The 27,016-nt window shown below is 40.8% G+C and overlaps 1 protein-coding gene across 2 annotated transcripts in view; it reads right to left on the bottom strand.

Moving 5' to 3' along the window:
• Positions 1–2,779: 2,779 nt before the first annotated feature.
• LOC124619596 (ATP-dependent RNA helicase me31b) overlaps positions 2,780–27,016 on the bottom strand; it is a 45,808-nt gene continuing 21,571 nt past the window's right edge. For both annotated transcript variants that reach the window (XM_047146099.1, XM_047146100.1), the window contains exons 7-11: positions 22,355–22,477; positions 11,020–11,148; positions 5,034–5,214; positions 4,744–4,955; positions 2,780–4,635 (exon numbers count right to left, since the gene is read on the bottom strand). In XM_047146099.1, coding sequence (XP_047002055.1) covers positions 4,558–4,635; positions 4,744–4,955; positions 5,034–5,214; positions 11,020–11,148; positions 22,355–22,477 — 723 coding nt within the window. In that variant the 3' untranslated portion in view covers positions 2,780–4,557. The remainder of the gene's footprint in view (positions 4,636–4,743; positions 4,956–5,033; positions 5,215–11,019; positions 11,149–22,354; positions 22,478–27,016) is intronic.

The raw sequence follows: 27,016 nt of genomic DNA, 5'->3' as shown, positions 1-27,016 counted from the left end.
CTGCCTTTCAGTTTTCTACATTTTTTTTTCTGATCTGTATTTCTTGCTACCACCCTCCCACCTCTATCACATTCTATGCACTTAGTATTTGGTCCTATTAACTCATGCATTATCTGGCAGTAATGTGTCTCACATATTAAGCCTATCTTCCACCTTCAACCTCTCATGTTTTCCAATCCATCCAGTGCAGTCTCCAAAAGTGTTTCCTTCCTGTCATGTGCAGTGTCTCCCCTGACCCTGAGATCCTGGGCAATTTCCTGAAATTCACCAGTCTTTTTCCTTCGCCTTCAGTCCTGCCAGAAGGAACCACTGACTCCGAAAGTTTGCAAGCTTTAGTACCTTCTTTGCGTGTATTCTTCTGCCCCTACTTTCTTTTCTGTCCAGTTACATTACAGAACCACATTTCTGCAGCTTCAAAGTGAGCTTTCTCCTGCTTTGGTGATGTCAGTGTCACATCCATGTATCAGGACACTACTCATAGTTATAAAATCTTTTCTTCCTGTGGAAGCTGATGGGTTTGTTCAACATGTTCTTACTTTGTGTGACAGTGCCAGTGCTACTGTTCACTTAATTTCCTTGAAATATCCATTGCTTTCCTCCATATGCTACTTGGATAGTGAAATATACTCCTGGAAATTGAAATAAGAACACCGTGAATTCATTGTCCCAGGAAGGGGAAACTCTATTGACACATTCCTGGGGTCAGATACATCACATGATCACACTGGCAGAACCACAGGCAACAGAGCATGCACAATGTCGGCACTAGTACAGTGTATATCCACCTTTCGCAGCAATGCAGGCTGCTATTCTCCCATGGAGACGATCGTAGAGATGCTGGATGTAGTCTTGTGGAACGGCTTGCCACGCCATTTCCACCTGGCGCCTCAGTTGGACCAGCGTTCGTGCTGGACGTGCAGACCGCGCGAGACGACGCTTCATCCAGTCCCAAACATGCTCAATGGGGGACAGATCCGGAGATCTTGCTGGCCAGGGTAGTTGACTTACACCTTCTAGAGCACGTTGGGTGGCACAGGATACATGCGGATGTGCATTGTCCTGTTGGAACAGCAAGTTCCCTTGCCGGTCTAGGAATGGTAGAACGATGGGTTCGATGACGGTTTGGATGTACCGTGCACTATTCAGTGTCCCCCCGGCGATCACCAGTGGTGTACGGCCAGTGTAGGAGATCGCTCCCCACACCATGATGCCGGGTGTTGGCCCTGTGTGCCTCGGTCGTATGCAGTCCTGATTGTGGCGCTCACCTGCACGGCGCCAAACACGCATACGACCATCATTGGCACCAAGGCAGAAGTGACTCATCGCTGAAGACGACACGTCTCCATTTGTCCCTCTATTCACGCCTGTCGCGACACCACTGGAGGCGGGCTGCACGATGTTGGGGCGTGAGCGGAAGACGGCCTAACGGTGTGCGGGACCGTAGCCCAGCTTGATGGGAGACGGTTGCGAATGGTCCTCGCCGATACCCCAGGAGCAACAGTGTCCGTAATTTGCTGGGAAGTGGCAGTGCGGTCCCCTACGGCACTGCGTAGGATCCTACGGTCTTGGCGTGCATCCGTGCATCGCTGCGGTCCGGTCCCAGGTCGACGGGCACGTGCACCTTCCGCCGACCACTGGCGACAACATCGATGTACTGTGGAGACCTCACGCCCCACGTGTTGAGCAATTCGGCGGTACGTCCACCCGGCCTCCCGCATGCCCACTATACGCCCTCGCTCAAAGTCCGTCAACTGCACATACGGTTCATGTCCACGCTGTCGCGGCACGCTACCAGTGTTAAAGACTGCGATGGAGCTCCGTATGCCACGGCAAACTGGCTGACACTGACGGCGGCGGTGCACAAATGCTGCGCAGCTAGCGCCATTCGACGGCCAACACCGCGGTTCCTGGTGTGTCTGCTGTGCCGTGCGTGTGATCATTGCTTGTACAGCCCTCTCGCAGTGTCCGGAGCAAGAATGGTGGGTCTGACACACCGGTGTCAATGTGTTCCTTTTTCCATTTCCAGGAGTGTAGTTACTTTGAGCTCCTCATTGCCTGTTTAATGTCAGTCTTACATCCACCTCATTTGTCTACTTTGCAACTTCTGTCATATTGGTATTTAGTTACCTCTACGTGATTTTTCTCTTCATCTGACCTACCATTGTCCTCAGCAAATCTGATGTGAACATTAATTTTGATTCCAGTGTTTTTCATTATTATTGGCAGATCTGAAAATAATAAGTAAGGTGACGGATGGGAGCCATCGCACCCCTTATTTTTTTGTTCCTTGCTACCATTAATATCCAATACGTAATGAAAATTAGCTGCCCATCCTTCCAGTCAGGTCCTATTCTGCACATTGCTTTGAATAATAACTAACCATATCAAATGAATTTTCTAGGTCACTGAATGCTATTTATGATTTTCTGTTTACTTATCCTCCCAAAATTTGACCTGTGAATATTTATTCTGGTTCCTTTCCCTGATCGGAAGCCCCAAACCTTTCATTGGCCAATTTCCTTTTCTTTTTAGTTTTCCTAATCTCTCACCAGAGATCATTTTTGTTCATGTGACAAAAGTAAGATTTCCTTTTTTAGTAACATAAGTATTTTCCATCTCAATGTTATCTTCCAGGCCTGAACATTGGATTTATCTGTTTTTGCATTACTGATGGATTGTTGCAATTACTACTTAAACACACACATGCACACGTATCAGTTACAAAGAAATGCACACTCATACAAATTGTGGGAGTTGGTAGATAATAAAAACTGCCAGGTTAGTGAAGGTATGTATATATTTTTTGTTTTTCTTATTTCAATTCACCTTCTGAGAAAACTGATTTTGAAATTTTTCATGATTTGACAAATAAAACAAACATTTTGAGAGAAATATCAGATTTGACAAAGAAAGTCATTTGTAACAAACAGAATAAATAAAATTTTAATTAAGATGCTATTTAATATGACAATTTTTCAGATTTCTTTCCACTAAAAATGCAGCCAATTGAATACCTTCACATTTTATGTATTTTAAAGTTTCTTTATGCCAATGTGCCAAAATGTAAAATTTTAAATTCCTGGCCAAAAAAGTAAATTTTGTTAATTTTTTTAAATGCCCTTTATTTGTGAAACCCATTTTTTCCCCATGGCCATTTAACTGAAGAAGGAAAGCAATGTAATGCACATATACTGTAACCTCTGCAAAGTGATTTCTGATTTTTCTGAGGAGTTTTATGTAATTTTTTCTTTTCATACAAACCAAACCAATGACATGCAAAGGAAAGCTGTGGTGATAAAATCTGAAGAGGTAATTTTGGTATGTAGGCATTTGACACACAGTGTCTGAAGTATTAATCTTCAATTTTTTGTGTGCAGCTTATTGACAGAAATCCACTCCCCGGTCAGTAACTGGATTTCTAAGGCTTGCTGCACTGAAGCCTTGTTTGCTTTGGATCTCTACAGGTACTCATTACTCACACTTCAAGCTTCAGTATAGAACCTCCTATTTGCTTGGAGGCTCCAAGTTTCCCTGAATTCTTGAACAGCATTTTTCTTCACATACACAAATACTCACAGCACAATCACACATTCCAAACAATGCAGTATCTGTGCCATTTCTGACACTGAAGAACTTAACCGCTTTATAATAAACTAAATGAAAGAAACTCCTTCCAGCGACATTTTCACACACATTTGCATCTCCGTAATTTCAGACTATTACTTATTTACATGTCTCACACTACACGTTTCACAACAAGAAAATACAGTAGTCCTTCAAAATTAAAGATCTTCAGAAAGTGAAAGATCTTTGTTCTACAATAAAGACAATATTGCTTGCACTATGATTTGAGTTCTGATTTTTAACGGACAGATTATCCAGTCATTTCAAAATTTGCACTCAATATCTGGCTATGGAAAATTCTTCAAGTGTGCTTTCATTCAGAATGACTTTGCTGCACAGATGTTATGCATCGAGATCCAAAAGGTGTTATCGGGGTAAGATGTTAGGTTACATGCATAGCAAAAAGCAGCTGTCATCTGGTGTGCTTCATTCTCCTGAAAGACTTTCCATAGCCAATCGACAATGTATATATAAAAATAAATTTACAAAACTATTCACTCTTTGTAGTTCTGGCAGTGGATCGAATTGGAAATTCCAGAATATATTTAGTTAAAATAAAAATTATGACTCATTATTCGTTAGAACGTTCAGCAATACAACTGATCCACTGTGAGAACAAAGCAAATAACAATCTAGAAATTTCTTCGGTCACTCCACGAGTGTAGATAGCGTCATACACTATATAAATCGTATAAAAAGTCTAAACAAAAATTCACACCGTCTATTCACATTCCACAAAAAGTGGAAAATATTCAAATGAAACTGTTTCCTCCACCAGGACGCAAGTTCATTTCGGCCTGCACTATGAGGAAGTAATGATTCTGTAGTATGTACAATGGGAAAAGACGAAACGAAACAAAAACTTCACTTTGTATCTAAGTGTCCAGCACTGTTACCACACTACTGGCACTGAAAATGAAATCAAAACTGAGTCTATTTGCTCACATTTGACTCATCAATTCCCTGAGTGTCTTCAATTTTCGTTGCAACATACAGCGAGGGATCAATCACCTGCAACAATAAGTTTTTTAAAATATTTTAAATGAATACTCACTCTGTGACTAAATTTATTTAAAATAGTGTACTCTTGTCACTAAGCTGTGATCACTGTTTTCTCACCTTGGGTATAGGTTTGATCTCTGTACCTAGTTCCTGTTCAATACGATGTAGTGCAAATCTATCTTCGTAAGTAATAAGATTTATTGCTATACCGAGATGGCCAAATCTTCCTGACCTACCGATTCGGTGCAAGTAAGTTTCGGCCATCTTTGGGAAATCAAAGTTTATTACTACATTCACAGCCTGAACATCTATACCTCTTGTGAACAGATCTGTAAAAAAGTAGAAAATACTTAGTTTATTCCATACATCTAACACTGACAAAGCCTGTCAATTTATAGAATGATTACCTGAACACACAAGATTTCTGCACAAGCCTGCTCTGAAATCGTGGAAAACACGATTGCGATGTGCTTGCGCCATTTTAGCATGAATGTAATAACAACAATAGCCCAATTCAGTTATTTTCTTGGCAAGCAACTCTACACGTTGTGTAGAATTGCAGAAAATTATGCTCTGGTTTATCTGCAACTAAATACAACAAAAAATTATGTATCAACAAGAAGTTCAAAAGCGAAAAATCTCTTAATTCTGAAAAGAGCTCTTTCACACAAGTTTTAAGTCTAATTTTTGTCAAGTACAACTTTCTATAAAAATCTGAAAAGCTGGTATCCGAATTATGAATTTATGCAAAAGAAATAATGAATAAATGAAATTTAGAGTTACTGGAAGTTCCAAAATTAAACTGTTACTAGAAATTTGGAACTACCACTTTTCTCAGTAACACTACCATTTATAGATGCTGAAGTAATAAACTTCTAAAAACAATATCTTAATTACCAAGTATCAGTCCATCAGTAAATGGAACTTTTACCATCAGTTAACTGGTTGCCAGATTAACAACTCTGCAATATGCTGCCTTTTTATTTCATGGGAAACTTTATGAAAATAATGCCACATCTGTATAAACATCTATAAAACTTCAATGAAGAAGTGAATAAAAGTATCTTCAATCAGTGGATAAAAGGCTCTTTAATGCCCATTTTAGTCACATAGAAACAAGCAGTAGCTATGAATCAGTCATGACAACAATTGGAAGGTGGTATGGCTAGGACACAATGTCAAACTTAACCGGAAATGGATTGTGACCTTTTTGCACTTTGTTTTTGGGCAATTTTTGACTGCAGGGCTATCCAATTGTTCAGATGCATTCAAGATTGCATGTAGTTGACCTTCAACAAAATCAGTATTACTCGTTTCGTTTTAGATCTGGTAAACAATCTTCTTCTGATGGTTTATGTGGCATATGTTTCCAATTTTTATTTTGAAACCTGGTAAGATGAATTCTGAATGTTGGAAAGGCAGTATTACCGACTTGGGAAAATTATTACAGATCTTTTAAAAAGACAGGAAAGGAGGACCAAGTGAAGGGACCTAAATAGGTCATATATATAATCTTTTTTATAAAATAGGATATCCACTTAGTCCCATTGCACAATATTTTGAAGAACTGATTTTGTCCTCAGGCCATTTTCAAATTCTATTGTTTGCATACTAAATTATGTGATCCCTCCCTAAGTCGTCGTCTGAAGCCGAACTGTAACATTTCAGTTCACCACGAGGATAAAAGCAGTGATGCAAAATTATAAACAACAATGTGGAGCAAACTTTCAAAAAATGGCTCTGAGCACTATGTGACTCAACTGCTGTGGTCATAAGTCCCCTAGAACTTAGAACTACTTAAACCTAACTAACCTAAGGACAGCACACAACACCCAGCCATCACGAGGCAGAGAAAATCCCTGACCCCGCCGGGAATCGAACCCGGGAACCCGGGCGTGGGAAGCGAGAACGCTACCGCACGGCCACGAGATGCGGGCTGGAGCAAACTTTCTTCACATATTCACACTTACTGTTTTGATGTACTCTTTTTTTTTTCGTCAGTCTACTGACTGGTTTGATGCGGGCCGCCACGAATTCCTTTCCTGTGCTAACCTCTTCATCTCAAGAGTAGCACTTGCAACCTACGTCCTCAATTATTTGCTTGACGTCTTCCAATCTCTGTCTTCCTCTAGAGTTTTTGCCCTCTACAGCTCCCTCTAATACCATGGAAGTCATTCCCTCATGTCTAAGCAGATGTCCTATCATCCTGTCCCTTCTCCTTATCAGTGTTTTCCACATATTCCTTTCCTCTCTGATTCTACGTAGAACCTCCTCATTCCTTACCTTATCAGTCTTTCTAATTTTCAACATTTGTCTATACCACCACATCTCAAATGCTTCGATTCTCTTCTGTTCCATTTTTCCCACAGTCCATGTTTCACTACCATACAATGCTGTACTCCAGACGTACATCCTCAGAAATTTCTTCCTCAAATTAAGGCTCGTATTTGATATTAGTAGACTTCTCTTGGCCAGAAATGCCTGTTTTGCCACAGCGAGTCTGCTTTTTATGTCCTTGCTCCGTCCGTCATTGGTTATTTTACTGCCTAGGTAGCAGAATTCCTTAACTTCATTGACTTCGTGACCACCAATCCTGATGTTAATTTTCTCGCTGTTCTCATTTCTACTACTTCTCATTACCTTTGTCTTTCTCTGATTTACTCTCAAACCATACTGTGTTCTCATTAGACTGTTCATTCTGTTCAGCAGATCATTTAATTCTTCTTCACTTTCACTCAGGATAGTAATGTCATCAGCGAATCGTATCATTGATATCCTTTCACCTTTTATTTTAATTCCACTCTTGAACCTTTCTTTCATTTCCACCATTGCTTCCTCGATGTAGAGATTGAAGAGTAGGGGCGAAAGGCTACAGTTAAGCTGATTGTGCGATAATTCTCGCACTTGTCAGCTCTTGCCGTCTTCGGAATTCTATGGATGATGCTTTTCTGAAAGTCAGATGGTATATCGCCAGACTCATTCTACACACCAACGTGAATAGTCTTTTTGTTGCCACTTCCCCCAATGATTTTAGAAATTCTGATGGAATGTTATCTATCCCTTCTGCCTTATTTGACCGTAAGTCCTCCAAAGCTCTTTTAAATTCTGATTCTAATACTGGATCCGCTATCTCTTCTAAATCGACTCCTGTTTCTTCTTCTATCACATCAGACCAATCTTCACCCTCATAGAGGCTTTCATTGTATTCTTTCCACCTATCTGCTCTCTCCTCTGCATTTAACAGTGGAATTCCCGTTGCACTCTTAATGTTACCACCGTTGCTTTTAATGTCAACGAAGGTTGTTTTGACTTTCCTGTATGCTGAGTCTGTCCTTCCAACAATCATATCTTTTTCGATGTCTTTACATTTTTCCTGCAGCCATTTCGTCTTAGCTTCCCTGCACTTCCTATTTATTTCATTCCTCAGCGACTTGTATTTCTGTATTCCTCATTTTCCTGGAACATGTTTGTACTTCCTCGTTTCATCAATCAACTGAAGTATTTCTTGTGTTACCCATGGTTTCTTCGCAGCTACCTTCTTTGTACCTATGTTTTCCTTCCCAACTTCTGTGATGGCCCTTTTTAGAGATGTCCATTCCTCTTCAACTGTACTGCCTACTGCGCTATTCCTTATTGCTGTATCTATAGCATTAGAGAACTTCAAACTTATCTCGTCATTACTTAGTACTTCCGTATCCCACTTCTTTGCGTATTGATTCTTCCTGACTAATGTCTTTAACTTCAGCCTACTCTTCATCACTACTATATTGCGATCTGAGTCTACATCTGCTCCTGGGTACGCCTTACAATCCAGTATCTGATTTCGGAATTTGACTGACCATGATGTAATCTAATTGAAATCTTCCCTTATCTCCCGGCCTTTTTCAAGTATACCTCCACCTCTTGTGATTCTTGAACAGGGTATTCGCTATTACTAGCTGAAACTTGTTACAGTACTCAATTAGTCTTTCTCCTCTTTTATTCCTTGTCCCAAGCCCATATTCTCCTGTAACCTTTTCTTCTACTCCTTCCCCTACAACTGCATTCCAGTCGCCCATGACTATTAGATTTTCGTCCCCTTTACATACTTCATTACCATTTCAATATCCTCATACAGTTTCTCTATCTGTTCATCTTCAGCTTGCGACGTCGCCATGTATACCTGAACTATCATTGTCGGTGTTGGTCTGCTGTCGATTCTGATTAGAACAACCCGGTCACTGAACTGTTCACAGTCACACACCCTCTGCCCTACCTTCCTATTCATAACGAATCCTACACCTGTTACACTATTTTCTGCTGCTGTTGATATTACCCGATACTCATCTGACCAGAAATCCTTGTCTTCCTTCCACTTCACTTCACTTCACTTCACTGACCCCTACTATATCTAGATTGAGCCTTTGCGTTTCCCTTTTCAGATTTTCTAGTTTCCCTGCCACGTTCAAGCTTCTGACATTCTACGCCCCGACTCTTAGAACGTTATCCTTTCGTTGATTATTCAATCTTTTTCTCATGGTAACCTCCCCCTTGCCAGTCCCCTCCCGGAGATCCGAATGGGGGACTATTCCGGAATCTTTCGCCAATGGAGAGATCATCATGACACTTCTTCAATTACATGCCACATGTCCTGTGGATACACGTTACGTGTCTTTAATGCAGTGGTTTCCATTGCCTTCTGCATCATGTCGTTGATCATTGCTGATTCTTCCGCCTTTAGGGGAAATTTCCCACCCTTAGGACAAGAGTGTGCCCCGAACCTCTATCCACTCCTCCACCCTCCTTGAGAAGGCCGTTGGCAGAATGAGGCTAACTTCTTATGCCGGAAGTCTTCGGCCGTCAATGCTTATCATTTATCAAAATTTAGGCAGTGGCGGGGATCGAACCCGGGACCGAAGACATTTTTTGATTATGAATCAAAGACGCTACCCCTAGACCACGGGTACATGTTGGTGATAAGTTTATGAATTAATTGTCTGAAGCAAGAGTGCCATGAAGTGCTCTTTACTTGTAATGGAGTCAGCTGGACGGATGGTTAACAAATTTCACAGAATGTTTAACTATGAGGTGAACATATTGGACAGTTAAGGTTACAAAGCTCATAACTGAATAGATCTGATATCCACAATGAACACTGGGATTGAAAGAAAATGAACATTTGGGTGAAAATGTGTGTGCATTCTGTTGCTGCAACTACTCACAGTAGACCAATAATGGAATAGCAATAATCTGCTAACCTACTAGCTTCAAGTGACAAGTTGGTTCCCTCTCCTTTAAACTAAGGTAGTTACTGAAATTTAAGCTGCAATGTGGACATGTCCTGGCAAAGTAATAACCACTTTTTAAGGATAGTTTATAATTAAACTTTTTCAAAATTTACTTCTATTGAACTTCAAAGACTTGCAGCAAAACCTTATACAAGGCTGCAGATCAGCCACAAATGACTAATTGTGAGACCTAAGATGCAAGTATTTCATGTACAAGAAATGCTGCCTGGTATTTTCAGGAGGCCATACTCTTGTAGGCCTGCTCCAGTCACTGCCCCATCCAGATTGTTACTCCAACACACTGGTGGATGGCACACCAGTTGAATTAGACCAGTTAGAGGCAGCCTTGCAATAAGTCAGACGTGTTGCATCATTAGCACTTATTTGCGTAACATCAGTTTGCAGAAATGAGCACAAACAAGCCTTACAAAGCAATAATAGTAGACCCATTCAGAGCCCATTGCCTGGTACCAGTATTTCAACTGGCTCTAACTGTTTGTAAGATTGAGTGGGTGATGCTGGGAGGCTTTCTGATGGAACATGGGTACATTTTTCAGGGTACATGAACTCTTGGAACACACTACACAATGGAAAAATAGCATTGTGATATGAAATTAGCACAACATGAATATTCAGACACTTTCCACTGACAGGTATGAACATTACACAGCAATTTTTTCACTGCACTATAACTAATGAAATTTGTTATTTCATGCAGGATGGAGAACACACTAGGCTACCAATCCCTGTACGACAGTATGAGTTGTTGATGCTGTGTACTAGTTATAGCTATTTCATAAAACTTATTCTTCAAAAATCTATCACAAGTAAAATGGTTCAAATGGCTCCGAGCACTATGGGACTTAACTGCTGAGGTCATCAGTCCCCTAGAACTTAGAACTACTTGAACCTAACTAACCTAAGGACATCACACACATCCATACCTGCGACCGTAGCGGTCGCGCGGTTCCAGACTGTAGCACCTAGAACTGCTCAGCCACCCTGTCCGGCTATCACAATTAACTTCAAGGTTTAAGCATTAAATTCTAGCACTGTCCGAACACTTTCTTATTAAGAACTATTACACTTATCCTTAACGTAGTCTATGGTAGTGTGACCAAATTACCTTGGAAAACAATGTGTTGAGGCAATGAACCTTCTGTCTCTCTTGTACGAAGGCATAGTACTGTGTGACACCCTTTAAGGTAAGTTCTTCCATTAAGTTAATCTCATATGGTTTCCGTAAGTGTTTTTCCTGGAAAAGAAAGTAAAAATATAAGAGAGAAAGTGAGTGAGTAAGGAATGGTGCTGATTCATTTTACTCAGCTTGTCTAGAATTCAGTACATGATATGCAGTCCATGGTTTAGTAGTTTGTACTCAATCACAAGTTCCTGACATTACTCTTGCCCTGTTGAGATATTTTTGGAAACATACTATGGACCTGTAGTTTTCTTCTAGTCATATCTTTATAAGTAATTTATCTAAACATAGAAGTATTACAAGCATAAAATACAACTATTACAAGCACCGACAGACAAAATTTCATTACTTACACACACATCAAGGAACAGGCAGGCAAAAGACTGATACAATTGTTACATGAAGTAAGAATATCACTTTCACCAGAAAGAATGACAGCAGATGAGCTGTTGTGGCTTTTCCAGCACATTCAAATGAGCATCACAATTGCTGATTACATAGAAAACTTACATTGAATTGCTAACTGAATGTACAGTTACTTTAACAAAGGTTGACACTGTTTTCATGGTTTTGGGTCCAAAGCTAAATTATATTCAGTTTCATTACTGGCTTAAGAACAGTTCTGTTTCTGAAAGATTACACTTGTGAAATAGACAAAGTGTTATTCGTTAAGTTTATAATCAACATATTTTAACTTTATAGCAGTGATTAGTTGGTTTGGTGGTTAGTGACTAAACAGCGACATCATTTGTGCCATTGGATTAGGGAAGGAAGTCGGCCGTGCCCTTTCAAAGGAACCAACCTAGCATTTGTCTGAAGCAATTCAGGGAAATAAGGATGGCCAAACGCAGGTTTGAACAGTTGTCCTCCCTTTATGGCAGTGAGACCAGAACTTTTAATGCTAAATTCATTAACACCCTTTATGTTTGTTCAGTGAGCAATGGGGAGATGCAGATCTGTAATCACCAAGGCAGATAACTGATCACGAAACAAGCTTAAGTTTAAGATACTCTGTTCACTCCAGCACAACACATGGAACATGTACTTAAGATGGATGACTGAATGAATAACACGAACAAAAGACATTCGATGCTGGATCTCAAGAAAAGTAAAGATAATAACTATAATTTAAAGAAAGGTTGGTAGGAATCATGCATGAGGAACAGGGATGCAATCTATTGTAAATTATGCAAGTGGCTATCATGTAACAGCGATTGTCAAATGGCTGTTGATACCACGTCAATATTCTTATCTATTTTAACACAAGCTACCATTTGAAAATCTTAATGGTTCTGACACTAGTAATTAAATATTGCAATGGAATAACTTTTTACACAGGTTTTCTATTTTAAACTTTCTACCCTCAGCCTGTCACCTCATTGCTACATAGAGTTAATACAGTATGGAATAAAGTATCTATATGAAGACTGTGGTGTGGGTTGCATCTCTGCAGTTGGAATCATGGAAGCGAATGGAGGTATGTATCTGTTTCTCTAGCCAAGTAGTCAGCCAGTTCATTCCCTGGGATGGCCCCAAGACTTGAGACCCAGAGAAAGACAACTGAGCATGCAACACAGCCAAGTGTAGAGAGGTCACAGATAGCAGAGACCAAAGGGCAATGAGAGCAGCATCGGTCAACAGCCTGCAGGCTGCTCACTGAATCAATACAAATTAGAACACTGTGGATGGAGGCCTGACACACAAAATGGTGAGCTTTGAATGGCTAGAAGCTATTCTGTGAACAGACTACATGATTCTGGCAATAAATGGTGTTCTAAGCCAGTAGGAGACTTGAAACCTTATCCCACCTTATCTACTGTTTATGTAGAAGACCGTGGCACCCTACAACTCTACGAGAATGGCATGTACACAACGCCAGAAAGCCGTAAGTGCAACAGAGACCTTAGGACCCTGAAAAAGGTTGGTCCTAATCCGTGGTCTAGGCACCATCCAAGGGGGAATGTGGGAGAAATACACAGAAGACATTCCAGTGAGTGGAGAGAGATCCTGATGGGGGAAGTGAGACACATTCCAACTGGCAATCCCACTCATGGGTGGCTATCAGGAGGGAGACATCCCTCCTCTGCAAAGAGGACAGGGTACATGGGATGGCCAGGGAACTGGTAAATGGCGATTGCGTGGGAAACCACGCGTTGGTTCTGTCATACTTGTAGAGGGCAAATCCCCACTTCTGTGAGGAGACTTAACAGGACTAGCATGAAAGGCATCAATAGCCAGACATCCCACAATGGTAGAAGGGTCAAGTATTCGCATAGTGGAAAGAGCTGCTGAGTCGTAAACCCTACAACCATAATCTAGTCTGGAAAAGACCAGAACATGGTAAAGATTGAGAGTAGCAGCATGGTCTGCACCCCAAGATGTATCGGTCAGGAGGCAGATAGCATTAAGCTTCTGTATACGTGTACTCTTTACGTGGCGAATATGGGGTAGCCACAGCAAAGGCTGCCTGACATGGTGGCCATTGCTGGGAAGTTCAGATGCTTGAGGAAGACAAGTAACCACACCTTGGAATACTTGGGGAGGAATAGTTCAGGTATCAGTAGTGTAATCCCTGTGTTGTCAGGGGGCTAAGCCTGATGGGTACATAACAGCCCCACCACACATACTGGCTACACATGCTGGTGACCTAGCAGGGTTAAGGGGGGCTACAGCAGGGAAGGAAGAGGGGAGAGGAATCCACACAATTGATGCTAAGGAAGGAGTTCTTCCCCAAATGGCTCACACTAGAAACAGAAGATTTAGAAGTGGAGGTCACACCTCAAGCAGGGACCTAAATGCTGAAAAGAATTAAAGAACAGGCAGAAGGAACAAAATTAAAAGCAATACAAGAACCAAGTAAGTAGCCAGGTCAATATAAATCAGAACACCGAGGGGAAGGAGTGAGGCTAGAGAGGGAGGGGCAGGGTGAGCAAGGAATGGGCTACAATAGCTCGGGGCCCCATGAAAGAAATGAGCCGCCTGAGGGCCAGGAAGCAAGTTGGGTATCGAGATGATGTGGAGTCAACAGACTGACAAGACTACTGACTGCAGGAATCTTCAAAGAAGAATTCCATAGTGATGACTATGGCTTTACAAATGTTTTATCTGAAGACTTTGTAAATGTTATATAATTAACTAGCTGGAGCATCTGGCTTCACTCTGAGTTTATGTGAGATTGTGTGGCAGTTGGAATAAAAGGGTAAACTTCACAGTGTAACAGGTTAATTTTTTTTATTGAAAATGTTCCAGCTATTTACAATGCTTGTTTATAAACAACAGTTTTCATTTTGTTATCTGGGCTACATAAGAACAAATTTTAGAATTTCCTACTCTAGAGCTATGTATAGCTGACAGTGAGGTAGGAGTCTGATGTTGATAAAATATTTTGAAGTGTGTCATTGTGCCTTGTTAACTGTAGATCTGTAGGCTAATCTGATTGGAAATCATAGTCTTTTCGATTGTAATGGCAGTTCAGTAGGGGTGGAGAAACTTCACAGGCCTTTTACCTTCAAAAGCATGCCCTTCAGGTAAAAATGGGACCCTGCATGGAAGGGGGGAGGGAGGAGGGGTGGGGGGGTGTGTGGAGGGCTACCACATCATTTAACTCCCCTGATCATATCGGGACTTTTCCAAGTTTTAGTGACACACATTGTACACTTATAATATATACTGAGGAATTATTTCACACATCCATTTGATATGGAATGCTGTGAGCTACATACACATTATTAGCATATGGGTATATAAAGATCTATTACCTAGTTATTTATAGATTATAAAAAACACTGATTTAAATCTAAGGATTTAATTGTTTTTCCAACACACTTACTTAGTATCCATGAATACACATACTTCAACTTTACACATCCATGCTATTTCAGTCAGTTTTCTAACACTGTTTACTCTCCTTCCAATGCATTACTCGCTTTATCTGTGATCTGGTAAATTTGGAGTCTAGATAAATAATTACAATGTTAGAAGACATAATGCCACCTTGGTTTTATGCTACAATTTAGAAAATGTTGCAATAATCAGTTACTACAGTCTTGCTATGAACTGGACTACAGCAAAACTGATTGCAAAAACTTCATACATATTAATGTGTGACTCCACAAAAAGGGCTATAAAAGAAGCCTACAAGAATATTCTGTTAGATCCTAGTTTTCTATGAGAAAATCTTAGGACATTGTGATCATATGTAAAATCAATGCAAATGTCCAAACCTTCCATTCTCTCATGGGTAAGTGTTTAAACAGAAGACAAAAGCAAGCAGAATATTTTAAATTCTGCATTTAAAATGTATTATGTATGTCTTCAATTATAGACACTGAAATACCAATGCGTCACTGCTGCACAAACAAAGGTGATACTGATACAAGCAACTCTGGTATTAAGTGAAACCACTGTATGTTAGCAGGGCACCACATTACATTTCATGCATTGCCAAAGTGATCTCTTTCTTAGCTCATACGGATCTAGAATTTCTTGTGCAGTAACAGCCCCCCCCCCCCCTAAGGAGATATGGAGTAAACTTTTCTACCACTTTGCTTGCATTACTGTTTTCCAGCTTATTTACAACTAACATAGATGCATGTTTATATGTGCTGTGCTGTTAATTTACATGTATGTTCACAAACTACCTCAATTTGGCATTTCATGGTCGCTGGCTTGGAAACGGAGGTCCTATTCCATGGCCTGTGAGGTCACCTAACGTGAATCCCTTGATTATTTCTTATGGGGATATCTAAAGTCACTTGTGTATGACACCCCAGTGCATATGGAGATGGAATTAATTGCCAAATTGTAGCTGCTTGTAGTGTGAATCTACACACACTAAGGATATTTGACAGGGCACATCAGAATCTTGTCCGCTGAGGCCATGCTTACACTGAGGTTGCTAGCCAACAGTTTCACCACATTCTGTAAGATACAGTACAAATGGTATGTTCGTTGTGTCAACGATGGCATTTGCAATTAACTGTAACTAATGTTAATAAAAAGTACACAGTCATGTGTTTTTATTCATATTCCCCTTAAGCTGCCTTTTCCGAACCCAGGTTTCCTACCTCAAACTGTTACGTGAAGCATCCTCTCCTCTGAATAATTTTTGAATGCTCTTACAGAAACATCGTGTGCAATTTGCCAATTACACTACAACTATAAAATGCATGTTTTCTGTTTTATTAAAATCCAGAGGCTTTTCTACACAGTGATAATTTTGTCATGTTCATCATGGAGAGGAGGCATGCGTGTCTAAACGTTCTTTTTTCTTGCCCATATTATTTACTTTCCTGTTAAGTAGTGTAATTACAGCAGTGTTCCAATCAGAATTGGATCTCTCCACCACTCATCCTTCAACAAATTTTCATTTAATTTTCTCATATCTTTTCTAAAGCATTTACAAATAGTTTCATTTAGTTAAGCATATAGTAAGCACGTTTCCATCATTGTTTGCATTCTTCTTAACATCTTTTTCAGTTGAGCTTTTCGTTGTTGTTGTAGTCTTCCGTCCTGAGACTTGTTTGATGCAGCTCTCCATGCTACTCTATCCTGTGCAAGCTTCTTCATCTTCCAGTACTTACTACAACCTACATCCTTCTGAATCTGTTTAGTGTATTCATCTCTTTATCTCCTCCTTCGATTTTACCCTCCACGCTGCCCTCCAATACTAAATTGGTGATCCCTTTATGTCTCAAGAATATGTCCTACCAACCGATCCCTTCTTCTAGTCAAGTTATGCCACAAATTTCTCTTCTCCCCAATTCTATTCAATACCTCCTCATTAGTTATGTGATCTACCCATCTAATCTTCAGCATTCTTCTGTAGCAACACATTTCGAAAGCTTCTATTCTCTTCTTGTCTAAACTATTTATCGTCCATGTTTCACTTCCATACATGGCTACACTCCATACAAATACTTTCAGAACCAACTTCCTGACAAATCAATACTCCATGTTAAATGTCTCTTCTTCAGAAACGCTTTCCTTGCCATTGCCAGTCTACATTTTATATCCTTTCTACTTCGACAATCATCAGTTATTTTGCTCCCCAAATAGCAAAACTCTTACTACTTTACGTGTCATTTTCTAATCCAATTCCTTAATTTTACTTATTTTCTTCACACCAGCAACACCTTTGTTGCAGAGTTGCCCTCAGTCTCTATGCCATCATTTTCAAAGATATCTAACTTTTGGTTAGTTTTATCTAGCATACATATTCTTATTTGTAATCTGCACCTTAGAAGTATATGGTCAGCTGAAATTTTGAAATGGTTGATAACTATTTGGTAAAGTATAGTCAACTTCATTTTTGGTTTCATTTAGTTACTTGAGAATGTTTTCTTCTGAAAAAATATATCAAGACAAACTTCTCAAACATACTCCATAATTAATGACCTGTTATTTCTTATATTGCCAGTGTCAATTATGGCTCAATATGGGCTGCCTGATCCTTGAAAAAAGATCAAGTCACAGACTGGAGGTTTACTTGGTCTGGCACAGTTTTAATCTGCTAGAAATTTTCGAGCAATTGCTGCAGCTGTATGTAACGAACTGGGTTAACAAGGAGCACAGTTATTACTGTCTCAAGTATTGATCAGAACTTTCACCCTGAAGTGAACTGTTCTTGAATGTACAAATACTTTAGAGGAAGTCAGTATGCAATTGCTACTATAAACCAGAGTGACAGAATCAAGAGCAGAGCATGTAACACAGAACTTAAAATTCAGACACATTGGAAAGCAGTGCCCCTGGCAGCTGGCAAAGAAGCTGCTTGACAGCTGCAATTCACTTCTTACCGTGAACACTACACTCCCCAACTTGACACATGAGCCTTACTGGTTGGTGTCGACAGTTAACAACAATGGCACACAACTGCGTAGCAAACACTACATCAGCCCCTACAATGGAATTTTAGCTCTGTCACAGAATTGGGCAGGAAATGAATTTGGAGGCTAGGCTGGGTTGTGCACACTTTCATGTCGGCATTCGTCAATTGTTGACCCAGTGGTCAAGATTGTGGTGCTGGTACTAGAGGATGTGAATGTCTCGGTGCAGTGGATGCTAGTTCTTCCTGGAAAGTGTATGCAGCCTTGACAGTTGGTGGCAATAGTTGTGGGCTTTCTGTTACCACGACATCAATTGTCTGTGTGATTCTTCATAGGGTCATGCTATGGGCCAGACTACAGCAATTTCAGTGGTGACTTAACAGTGCCCATTCGGAGCATCATGTGCGAGTAGTTTTAAGTCACAGGGCACATAAGTGATTGGCGTACTGTGTCTTGAGGTTGTGTAAGGTCATTCTAGTGACATGGTCCCTTAATTGCCAAAAGAATTCTGGTTGAACTTGCTTTGCAAGGAGCTGACCTCAACAAATTTCTGTTTCTGTGGTGATATTCTCCACTTGTGTTGCCTCCACCCAGTACATAAAACAATATCATTGTGATCAGATGTCACTGGCTGTTCAATAGAGGAAATGCTCCTGTAATATTTCGGTGCACATTGGCGAAACAAGATATTGCATCTAGAAAAACATACTAGCGTGTGCACATGACAGGACACTTTACACCACTGACATCCTGGAGGCATGTGCGTCCACTCTTGGCAACCTTTCCACCTGTGGCCAGACGAAACTGTGACAAGACTGAAAACTGCCAAAGACTTAGTGCTGACATGAAGTCAGCAGGGGCGGTCATGGCCTGACCTGTGGAAAGTCAATATAATTCAGTCTCTTTTCCAGGAATGTTGACCAAGTGCAGCTTGAATGCCAAAGTGATATTGTCGATCAAAGTCTGTAACTCTGCCTTTCTGCTGTGCCTTGGCCAGTACTGTACAGTCTATTGGTTGTAACACGCTGCTGATGTGTCAAAGGTGTCAACCACCACCCTGTCAATGCTGGAAATGTGCATTATGTCCACGTCAAACTGGCTTATAAATCCCCTTCTGTACTAGTGGGGCGTGCAGCTGATGATATTCCACTTTAATGGCTTGTGAGCCTTTTAGATAGTGAATTTCCTTTCAATGTGTGGCTGGAGTTATTTAACTATCAAACACTGCCAGGAGCTCATGGCCACATGTGCTCCACTTCCATAGCAACAGCAACAATTTGCACATGAAATATGCAAGTGGTTGCCAAACATCATTTAACCGTTGTTGTAGTGATGTGTCAAACTTAGGGTGCACGAGTAGTGCTCCATTTGCTGAACTGTCTTGCAGCCTCAAAAGTGGAATGTGTGTATGCACTGGCACAGTCCAAACCACTGAATACTGTTCAGTCATGCAGTGCATAATTTTAGTAAGGCAACAAAGGTGCAGGATCACCATCAGGTACAGCTCTGGCATTGAGGACACGATCACCGCACAGGCAACAGGCTCTTTCTTCGGGGTGAGCTGCAGTGCAGATGGACTATGGGCTACATGATGGCTGGATTATTTCTTGAAGCATCATGTCAAATTCTGCTTTAGCGATGGCCAAATGACCAGTCCAAATGCCTGGGTCTATAAGATACCAGAGGACCATCTGCAGTTTTAATATAATGCACCATATTTCGTGTCGTACACACATGTGCAGTCAGAGGTCTGCTCAAAGTCAGAAATTGTCACAGAGGCATACTCTGTGTCACCTGTATCATCAAAGCACTGCCCACTGATTTATCATGGTGAAAGCCCACTGCCATGTCTGACAACGCTGTTTACCAGCCAAGCATTTACTACGTCCAATAAGAGACTAATGTGCCAAGAGGTTGGTTGGTTCCTATAACTGGCTCCCCAACATCTGTTACTATGAACTCAAAAGTAAACGGATGGCACAATCCCAAATTCAACTATCCACTGTGTTCCATATGTAGAGATGGAAATGAGTTACTAGCAGTGGATAAATGGAATGCCCTCAGCAGTTTACAGCTGGGCAGTGAAGTTCTTTGTAGGATGCTTAAATCTGAGCCAGTGCCTATCAAATACTTGTGCCCAACTTTTTACTGAAAATGAACAGGCACTGCAACTGGGGCAGTTGCACCTACCACTGGCAGTTCGCTGTCATGTTGCTGTACATTTTCGCACTTCTCTGAACTTATAGTGGCACCAGCACATAGGTTGTTTCTCACTCAACGACACAGCATTGGTTGATGATTGGCTTCTGGATCTCCAGAGGTGGCACTAATCCGCATGCATAATTTCTCCACTTTGCTGATTTCCTCTAATCTGATTCGCGAGCTCTTTTACTATGTCCAACATTTCCATTAACGATGCCACAATCACTGACCTGCGGCAGTACTCTGCTCCTTTGGAGTGTGCTTAGTGTATCATTAGGAACAGTAACTGCATCCACCTTGCTCCACAAATTATGCAGATATTCCAACAGCTTACAATTACCTGTGTTGTCTTGTGTCAACACTTGCCAGATTTGCTCCTTGCCAAACACTGCAACTTTCTGGATTAATTCTGATTTATGTCTTCCATGTGAATTCTCTTCAGGCAGCACAGTAATTACATCTCTTACTCCCACGGCATTGTGCCAGTCAAGTTGACTCACTATGAGGATGAATTTCATGAAGTTGGGTGTAATCCCTGTCTATTATTGGTCATCTTGCATAACAAATCCAGTGGTGCTTTTCAACCTCCATAAGCTCAGATCTTATCAGGGCCACCACTTGTCTACGACAGCTCTATTTGGGCTGCACATCTTTTGCAAACTTAACACACAGGCTGGATGTTAACTGGAACAATCCACGACTGCAGCAACTCTATTTAACAAACATGGTGAACAGAGATCACAGCAATCATTGTCCGTCAAGTATTGACTGAAACTTTAACTCTGAGGTAAATCATTCTTGAATGTACAAATAGTCTAGTGGGAGTCTAAACAACTACTACTATAACACAGAGTGACAATCAAGAATGGAATATGAATCATACATCACACAAAAATTCACTGCAAGGAATAAACAATACACAGACATTCAAGAACTTGTTGAGAACATAGCACACACTGGCAGCTTGCACAGAAGCTGCAGTTAATTTACCGCACACGTGACACCACACCACTAAGCAAAGGAGTACCAGGATGGCATGAAATTTACAATTGGCCACAATGGAAACATTTCACTGCATACAAGAAGCACACCAGTAAATCCTCAACTGATTCTTTGTAAAGAATTAAATTCCCACGTGTATAAAATAGCTTCAAACGTCTGGTTACTTTACAAATGAGGTAACGTGAAACTTCCTGGCAGATTAAAACTGTGCCGGACCAAGACTCGAACTCGGGACCTTTGCCTTTCCGAGTTCGAGTCTCGGTCGGGCACACAGTTTTGATCTGCCAGGAAGTTTCATATCAGCACACACTCCGCTGCAGAGTGAAAATCTCATTCTGAGTTAACGTGTTAAAAGAGCACTCTGTGGCTGATTGTGCAAAGACTAGAAGGCAGTAGGACTGGCCTGCCAGGCACAGCACCAAGAAGCTGTGGGGGAGGGGAAAGGAAGGGGGGTTATGGGAGGAAGGGGGGTGCAGGAATGGAAACGGAGGTGAGCAGAGAGAAGGTACTGGTGGGTATGTTGTCAGAGGGTGACAATACGTGTAAATGGATGTGAATGTGAATTTGGGGTGGGGGGGGGGGGGGGGGGGGGGAGATATGATAAAACAGAGCAGAAAGGTGTGGGGACAGTAGGTATCAACTACTGTGCTCTACACACCTTCCAAACAGTTTCTGCCCCTTTGACCTATCACAGCCTCCCAATTCATATTATCTAACAATGTGTGCATCACTCTCTGCCAACATGCCCACCAATGTATTCTCCTCTCTGCTATCTCATGTCCCCATTTCCTGTCCCTACAGCTTTGACACTACCTGGCAAGCTTGTCCTGTCACTTAATACTCTGCAATCTTTCTCCCCTCTCCCATCCCTTCTCTGCCTCACTCATGATGGCTGCTTTTGTTCTATCTTACAGTCGCAGTCCATAGAACACAGGAAACTAACAGCACTGGATACTGAAGTGTTCAGCCCAACAATATTTAAGAAAAATATTCTACCCCCTATCAGTAATACTCATCTTTAAATCCCAAAACCTACTCATGGGGCAGTAATATAATCACTGGAAAAATAAGTGTCCATTTATACAAAATGTTAATTGCAATGAAGGCATTAATACAGCAAACCTAAGACCATTAACATGTGACATTATTTAAAACAAGCACTTCTGTTTGAAATAAGCAGATTTTAAATTCAGTTACCAATTAACTGGATTAGGTGCTTACGGTCTTACCATGAACTGCTTCACTGAGAGGGGGAAAGTAGCGGAGTACAGCAGTATCTGCCTTTCTGATGGTAACTGTGCAATGACATGATCCAGCATGCCTTTGAAGTCTTGTGAGAGTAGTTTGTCAGCCTAAAAATCAAAGCAAAAAAATTTAATAATTACTACTACTGTTACACACACACACACACACACACACACACACACACACACACACACAATAATATTTCTAATTTAAATTATAATTTGGAAAGCCCTGCAAAATTTTAAAAGAATGTAAGATTTTCTATTTGTGAGGAGATTTCGAGTAATGTAATGTCAATTGTAAATGTGGCAAAAAGATTTAAACCACCCTTCACAGAATATAATGCTTACTAAAATCAATAAAGTTGTTATACTCACTTTGGATAATTTTATAGGTGACTACACGTAACTGCACACTTGCACAAGTGTGCTTCGGTAAGCATGCTCAAGCACGTGAGGATAATTTCACACGAGTGTCGCGATTGTACAAGCAGCCCGATTCTTGACAATTCCGATTATGCATGCTTGTGCAAATATTCAAGCATATGCATGCTTGTGTGTGTATGAAGAATGGGGAGGCTAGTGGAAGCCTTCATCAGTAATTTGATTTGAATTTGGTCCTGATAAATTATATGTTGTACAGAAGTTTTATTGTAATGTAGGCTAAGTCAAAGAATACAATATTATATGGAGAAAAAAAGAAAAAGAGCAATACTGTGAATGTTTCCATAGCGTAACTCCCATGATTAGTTAATCTGGGAATAATATTTTCGTTTCTTTAACCACTATTCCCAGTATCACTTTTTTCCGTAATGGCAAAAAGGTTTTCAAAGCCAGTGCATTATCACCTGGGCTAAACCTTTTCTGATAAACTGATGCTTGTATAAGCATCCTTGAATCATGTGGAGATGTGCAGAACTGGCGTGTGATTGCGCAAGCATGCTTGCCCATGGTTCTTGTCAAACATGCAGTTACGTGTGTCGCCACCATAAGAGATCACATTATATCTCAGGACAACAGAATAAGTAAATGATATACTAGGTTTGTTCAAAAATTTCAGAACATTCGTAATTTTGTGCCAATGGTGTGATGGTGTTGGCATCCCTGCACATGCCTGTGTTTAATGTGTTTTACATCTGTGGGTTATTGTTCAAGGCCGCATTGAGTGGAATCTTGTGTCACACAGTTCACAAATTTCAAGATGCTAGCATTAGAGGAGCAGTGTGTCTGCATTAAATTCTGTGTGAAACTCAAGAATACCATTACAGATACACACGATGCTTGAAGCTTATAGTGATGAGTGCTTAATTTGTACTTCGTGTTACAATTTGTTCACATGGTTTAAAAATGGCCAGACAATGAAAGATGATGCTCTTTCAGCATGTACTTCGACGTCTACTGATGATGCTAATGTCTGGATCATCATCAAAATTAGGCACGCCAATCTAAGACTGACTGACTGACTGAAATATACAGTTGTTGTTGTTGTTGTTGTGGTCTTCAGTCCTGAGACTGGTTTGATGCAGCTCTCCATGCTGCTCTATCCTGTGCAAGCTTCATCTCCCAGTACCTACTGCAACATACATCCTTCTGAATCTGCTTAGTGTATTCATCTCTTGGTCTCCCCCTATGATTTTTACCCTCCACGCTGCCCTCCAATACTAAATTGGTGATCCCTTGATGCCTCAGAACATGTCCTACCAACCGATCCCTTCTTCTGGTCAAGTTGTGCCACAAACTTCTCTTCTCCCCAATCCTATTCAATACTTCCTCATTAGTTATGTGATCTACCCATCTAATCTTCAGGATTCTTCTGTAGCACCACATTTCAAAAGCTTCTATTCTCTTCTTGTCCAAACTATTTACCGTCCATGTTTCACTTCCATACATGGCTACACTCCATACAAATACTTTCAGAAAAAACTTCCTGACACTTAAATCTATACTCGATGTTAACAAATTTCTCTTCTTCAGAAACGATTTCCTTGCCATTGCCAGTCTACATTTTATATCCTCTCTACTTCGTCCATCATCAGTTATTTTACTCCCCAAATAGTAAAACTCCTTTACTACTTTAAGTGTCTCATTTCCTAATCTAATACCCTCAGCATCACCCGACTTAACTCGACTACACTCCATTATCCTCATTTTGCTTTTGTTGATGTTCATCTTATATCCTCCCTTCAAGACACCATCCATTCCGTTCAACTGCTCTTCCAAGTCCTTTGCTGTCTCTGACAGAATTACAATGTCATCGGCGAACCTCAAAGTTTTTATTTCTTCTCCATGGATTTTAATACCTACTCCAAATTTTTCTTTTGTTTCCTTTACTGCTTGCTCAATAAAGAGATTGAATAACATCGGGGAGAGGCTACAACCCTGTCTCACTCCCTTCCCAACCACTGCTTCTCTTTCATGTCCCTCAACTCTTATAACTGCCGTCTGGTTTCTGTACAAGTTGTAAATAGCCTTTCGCTCCCTGTATTTTACCCCTGCCACTTTTAGAATTTGAAAGAGAGTATTCCAGTCAACATTGTCAAAAGCTTTCTCTATGTCTACAAATGCTAGAAACGTAGGTTTGCCTTTCCTTAATCTTTCTTCTAAGATAAGTCGCAAGGTCAGTATTGCCTCACGTGTTCCAGTATTTCTACGGAATCCAAACTGATCTTCCCCAAGGTCGGCTTCTACTAGTTTTTCCATTAGTCTGTAAAGAATTCGTGTTAGTACTTTGCAGCTGTGGCTTATTAAACTGATTGCCGGTAATTTTCACATCTGTCAACACCTGCTTTCTTTGGGATTGGAATTATTATATTCTTCTTGAAGTCTGAGGGTATTTCGCCTGTTTCATACATCTTGCTCACCAGATGGTAGAGTTGTCAGGACTGGCTCTCCCAAGGCCGTCGGTAGTTCCAATGGAATGTTGTCTACTCCGGGGGCCTTGTTTCGACTGAGGTCCTTCAGTGCTCTGTCAAACTCTTCACACAGTATCATATCTCCCATTTCATCTTCATCTACATCCTCTTCCATTTCCATAATATTGTCCTCAAGTGCATTGCCCTTGTATAGACTCTCTATATACTCCTTCCACCTTTCTGCTTTCCCTTCTTTGCTTAGAACTGGGTTTCCATCTGAGCTCTATGTTCATACATGTGGTTCTCTTATCTCCAAAGGTCTCTTTAATTTTCCTGTAGGCAGTATCTATCTTACCCCTAGAGAGATAAGCCTCTACATCCTTACATTTGTCCTCTAGCCATCCCTGCTTAGCCATTTTGCACTTCCTGTCGATCTCATTTTTGAGACGTTTGTATTCCTTTTTGCCTGCTTCATTTACTGCATTTTTATATTTTCTCCTTTCATCAATTAAATTCAATATTTCTTCTGTTACCCAAGGATTTCTACTAACCCTCTTCTTTTTACCTACTTGATCGTCTGCTGCCTTCACTACTTCATCCCTCAGAGCTACCCATTCTTCTTCTACTGTATTTCTTTCCCCCATTCCTTTCAATTGTTCCCTTATGCTCTCCCTGAAACACTGTACAACCTTTGGTTCTTTCAGTTTATCCAGGTCCCATCTCCTTAAATTCCCACCTTTTTGCAGTTTCTTCAGTTTTAATCTACAGCTCATAACCAATAGATTGTTGTCAGAGTCCACATCTGCCCCTGGAAATGTCTTACAATTTAAAACCTGGTTCCTAAATCTCTGTCTTACCATTATATAATCTGATACCTTTTAGTATCTCCAGGGTTCTTCCATGTATACAACCTTCTATCATGATTCTTAAACCAAGTGTTAGCTATGATTAAGTTGTGCTCTGTGCAAAATTCTATCAGGCGGCTTCCTCTTTCATTTCTTAGCCCCAATCCATATTCACCTACTACGTTTCCTTCTCTCCCTTTTCCTACACTCGAATTCCAGTCACCCATGACTATTAAATTTTCGTCTCCCTTCACTATCTGAATAATTTCTTTTATTTCATCATACATTTCTTCAATTTCTTCGTCATCTGCAGAGCTAGTTGGCATATAAACTTGTACTACTGTAGTAGGTGTGGGCTTCGTATCTATCTTGGCCACAATAATGCGTTCACTATGCTGTTTGTAGTAGCTTACCCGCATTCCTATTTTCCTATTCATTATTAAACCTACTCCTGCATTACCCCTATTTGACTGTGTTTATAACCCTGTAGTCACCTGACCAAAAGTCTTGTTCCTCCTGCCACCGAACTTCACTAATTCCCACAATATCTAACTTTAACCTATCCATTTCCCTTTTTAAATTTTCTAACCTACCTGCCCGATTAAGGGATCTGACATTCCACGCTCCGATCCGTAGAACGCCAGTTTTCTTTCTCCTGATAACAACATCCTCTTGAGTAGTCCCCGCCCGGAGATCCGAATGGGGGACTATTTTACCTCCGGAATATTTTACCCAAGAGGACGCCATCATCATTTAATCATACAGTAAAGCTGCATGCCCTCGGGAAAAATTACGGCCGTAGTTTCCCCTTGCTTTCAGCCGTTCGCAGTACCAGCACAGCAAAGCCGTTTTGGATATTGTTACAAGGCCAGATCAGTCAATCATCCAGACTGTTGCCCTTGCAACTACTGAAAAGGCTGCTGCCCCTCTTCAGGAACCACACGTTTGTC

This window comes from Schistocerca americana, chromosome 6, assembly GCF_021461395.2.
Source record: "Schistocerca americana isolate TAMUIC-IGC-003095 chromosome 6, iqSchAmer2.1, whole genome shotgun sequence".
NCBI lineage: Eukaryota > Metazoa > Arthropoda > Insecta > Orthoptera > Acrididae > Schistocerca > Schistocerca americana.
Note: the sequence above shows the minus strand (reverse complement) of the source record. Positions and strands in the feature narration are given on the sequence as shown.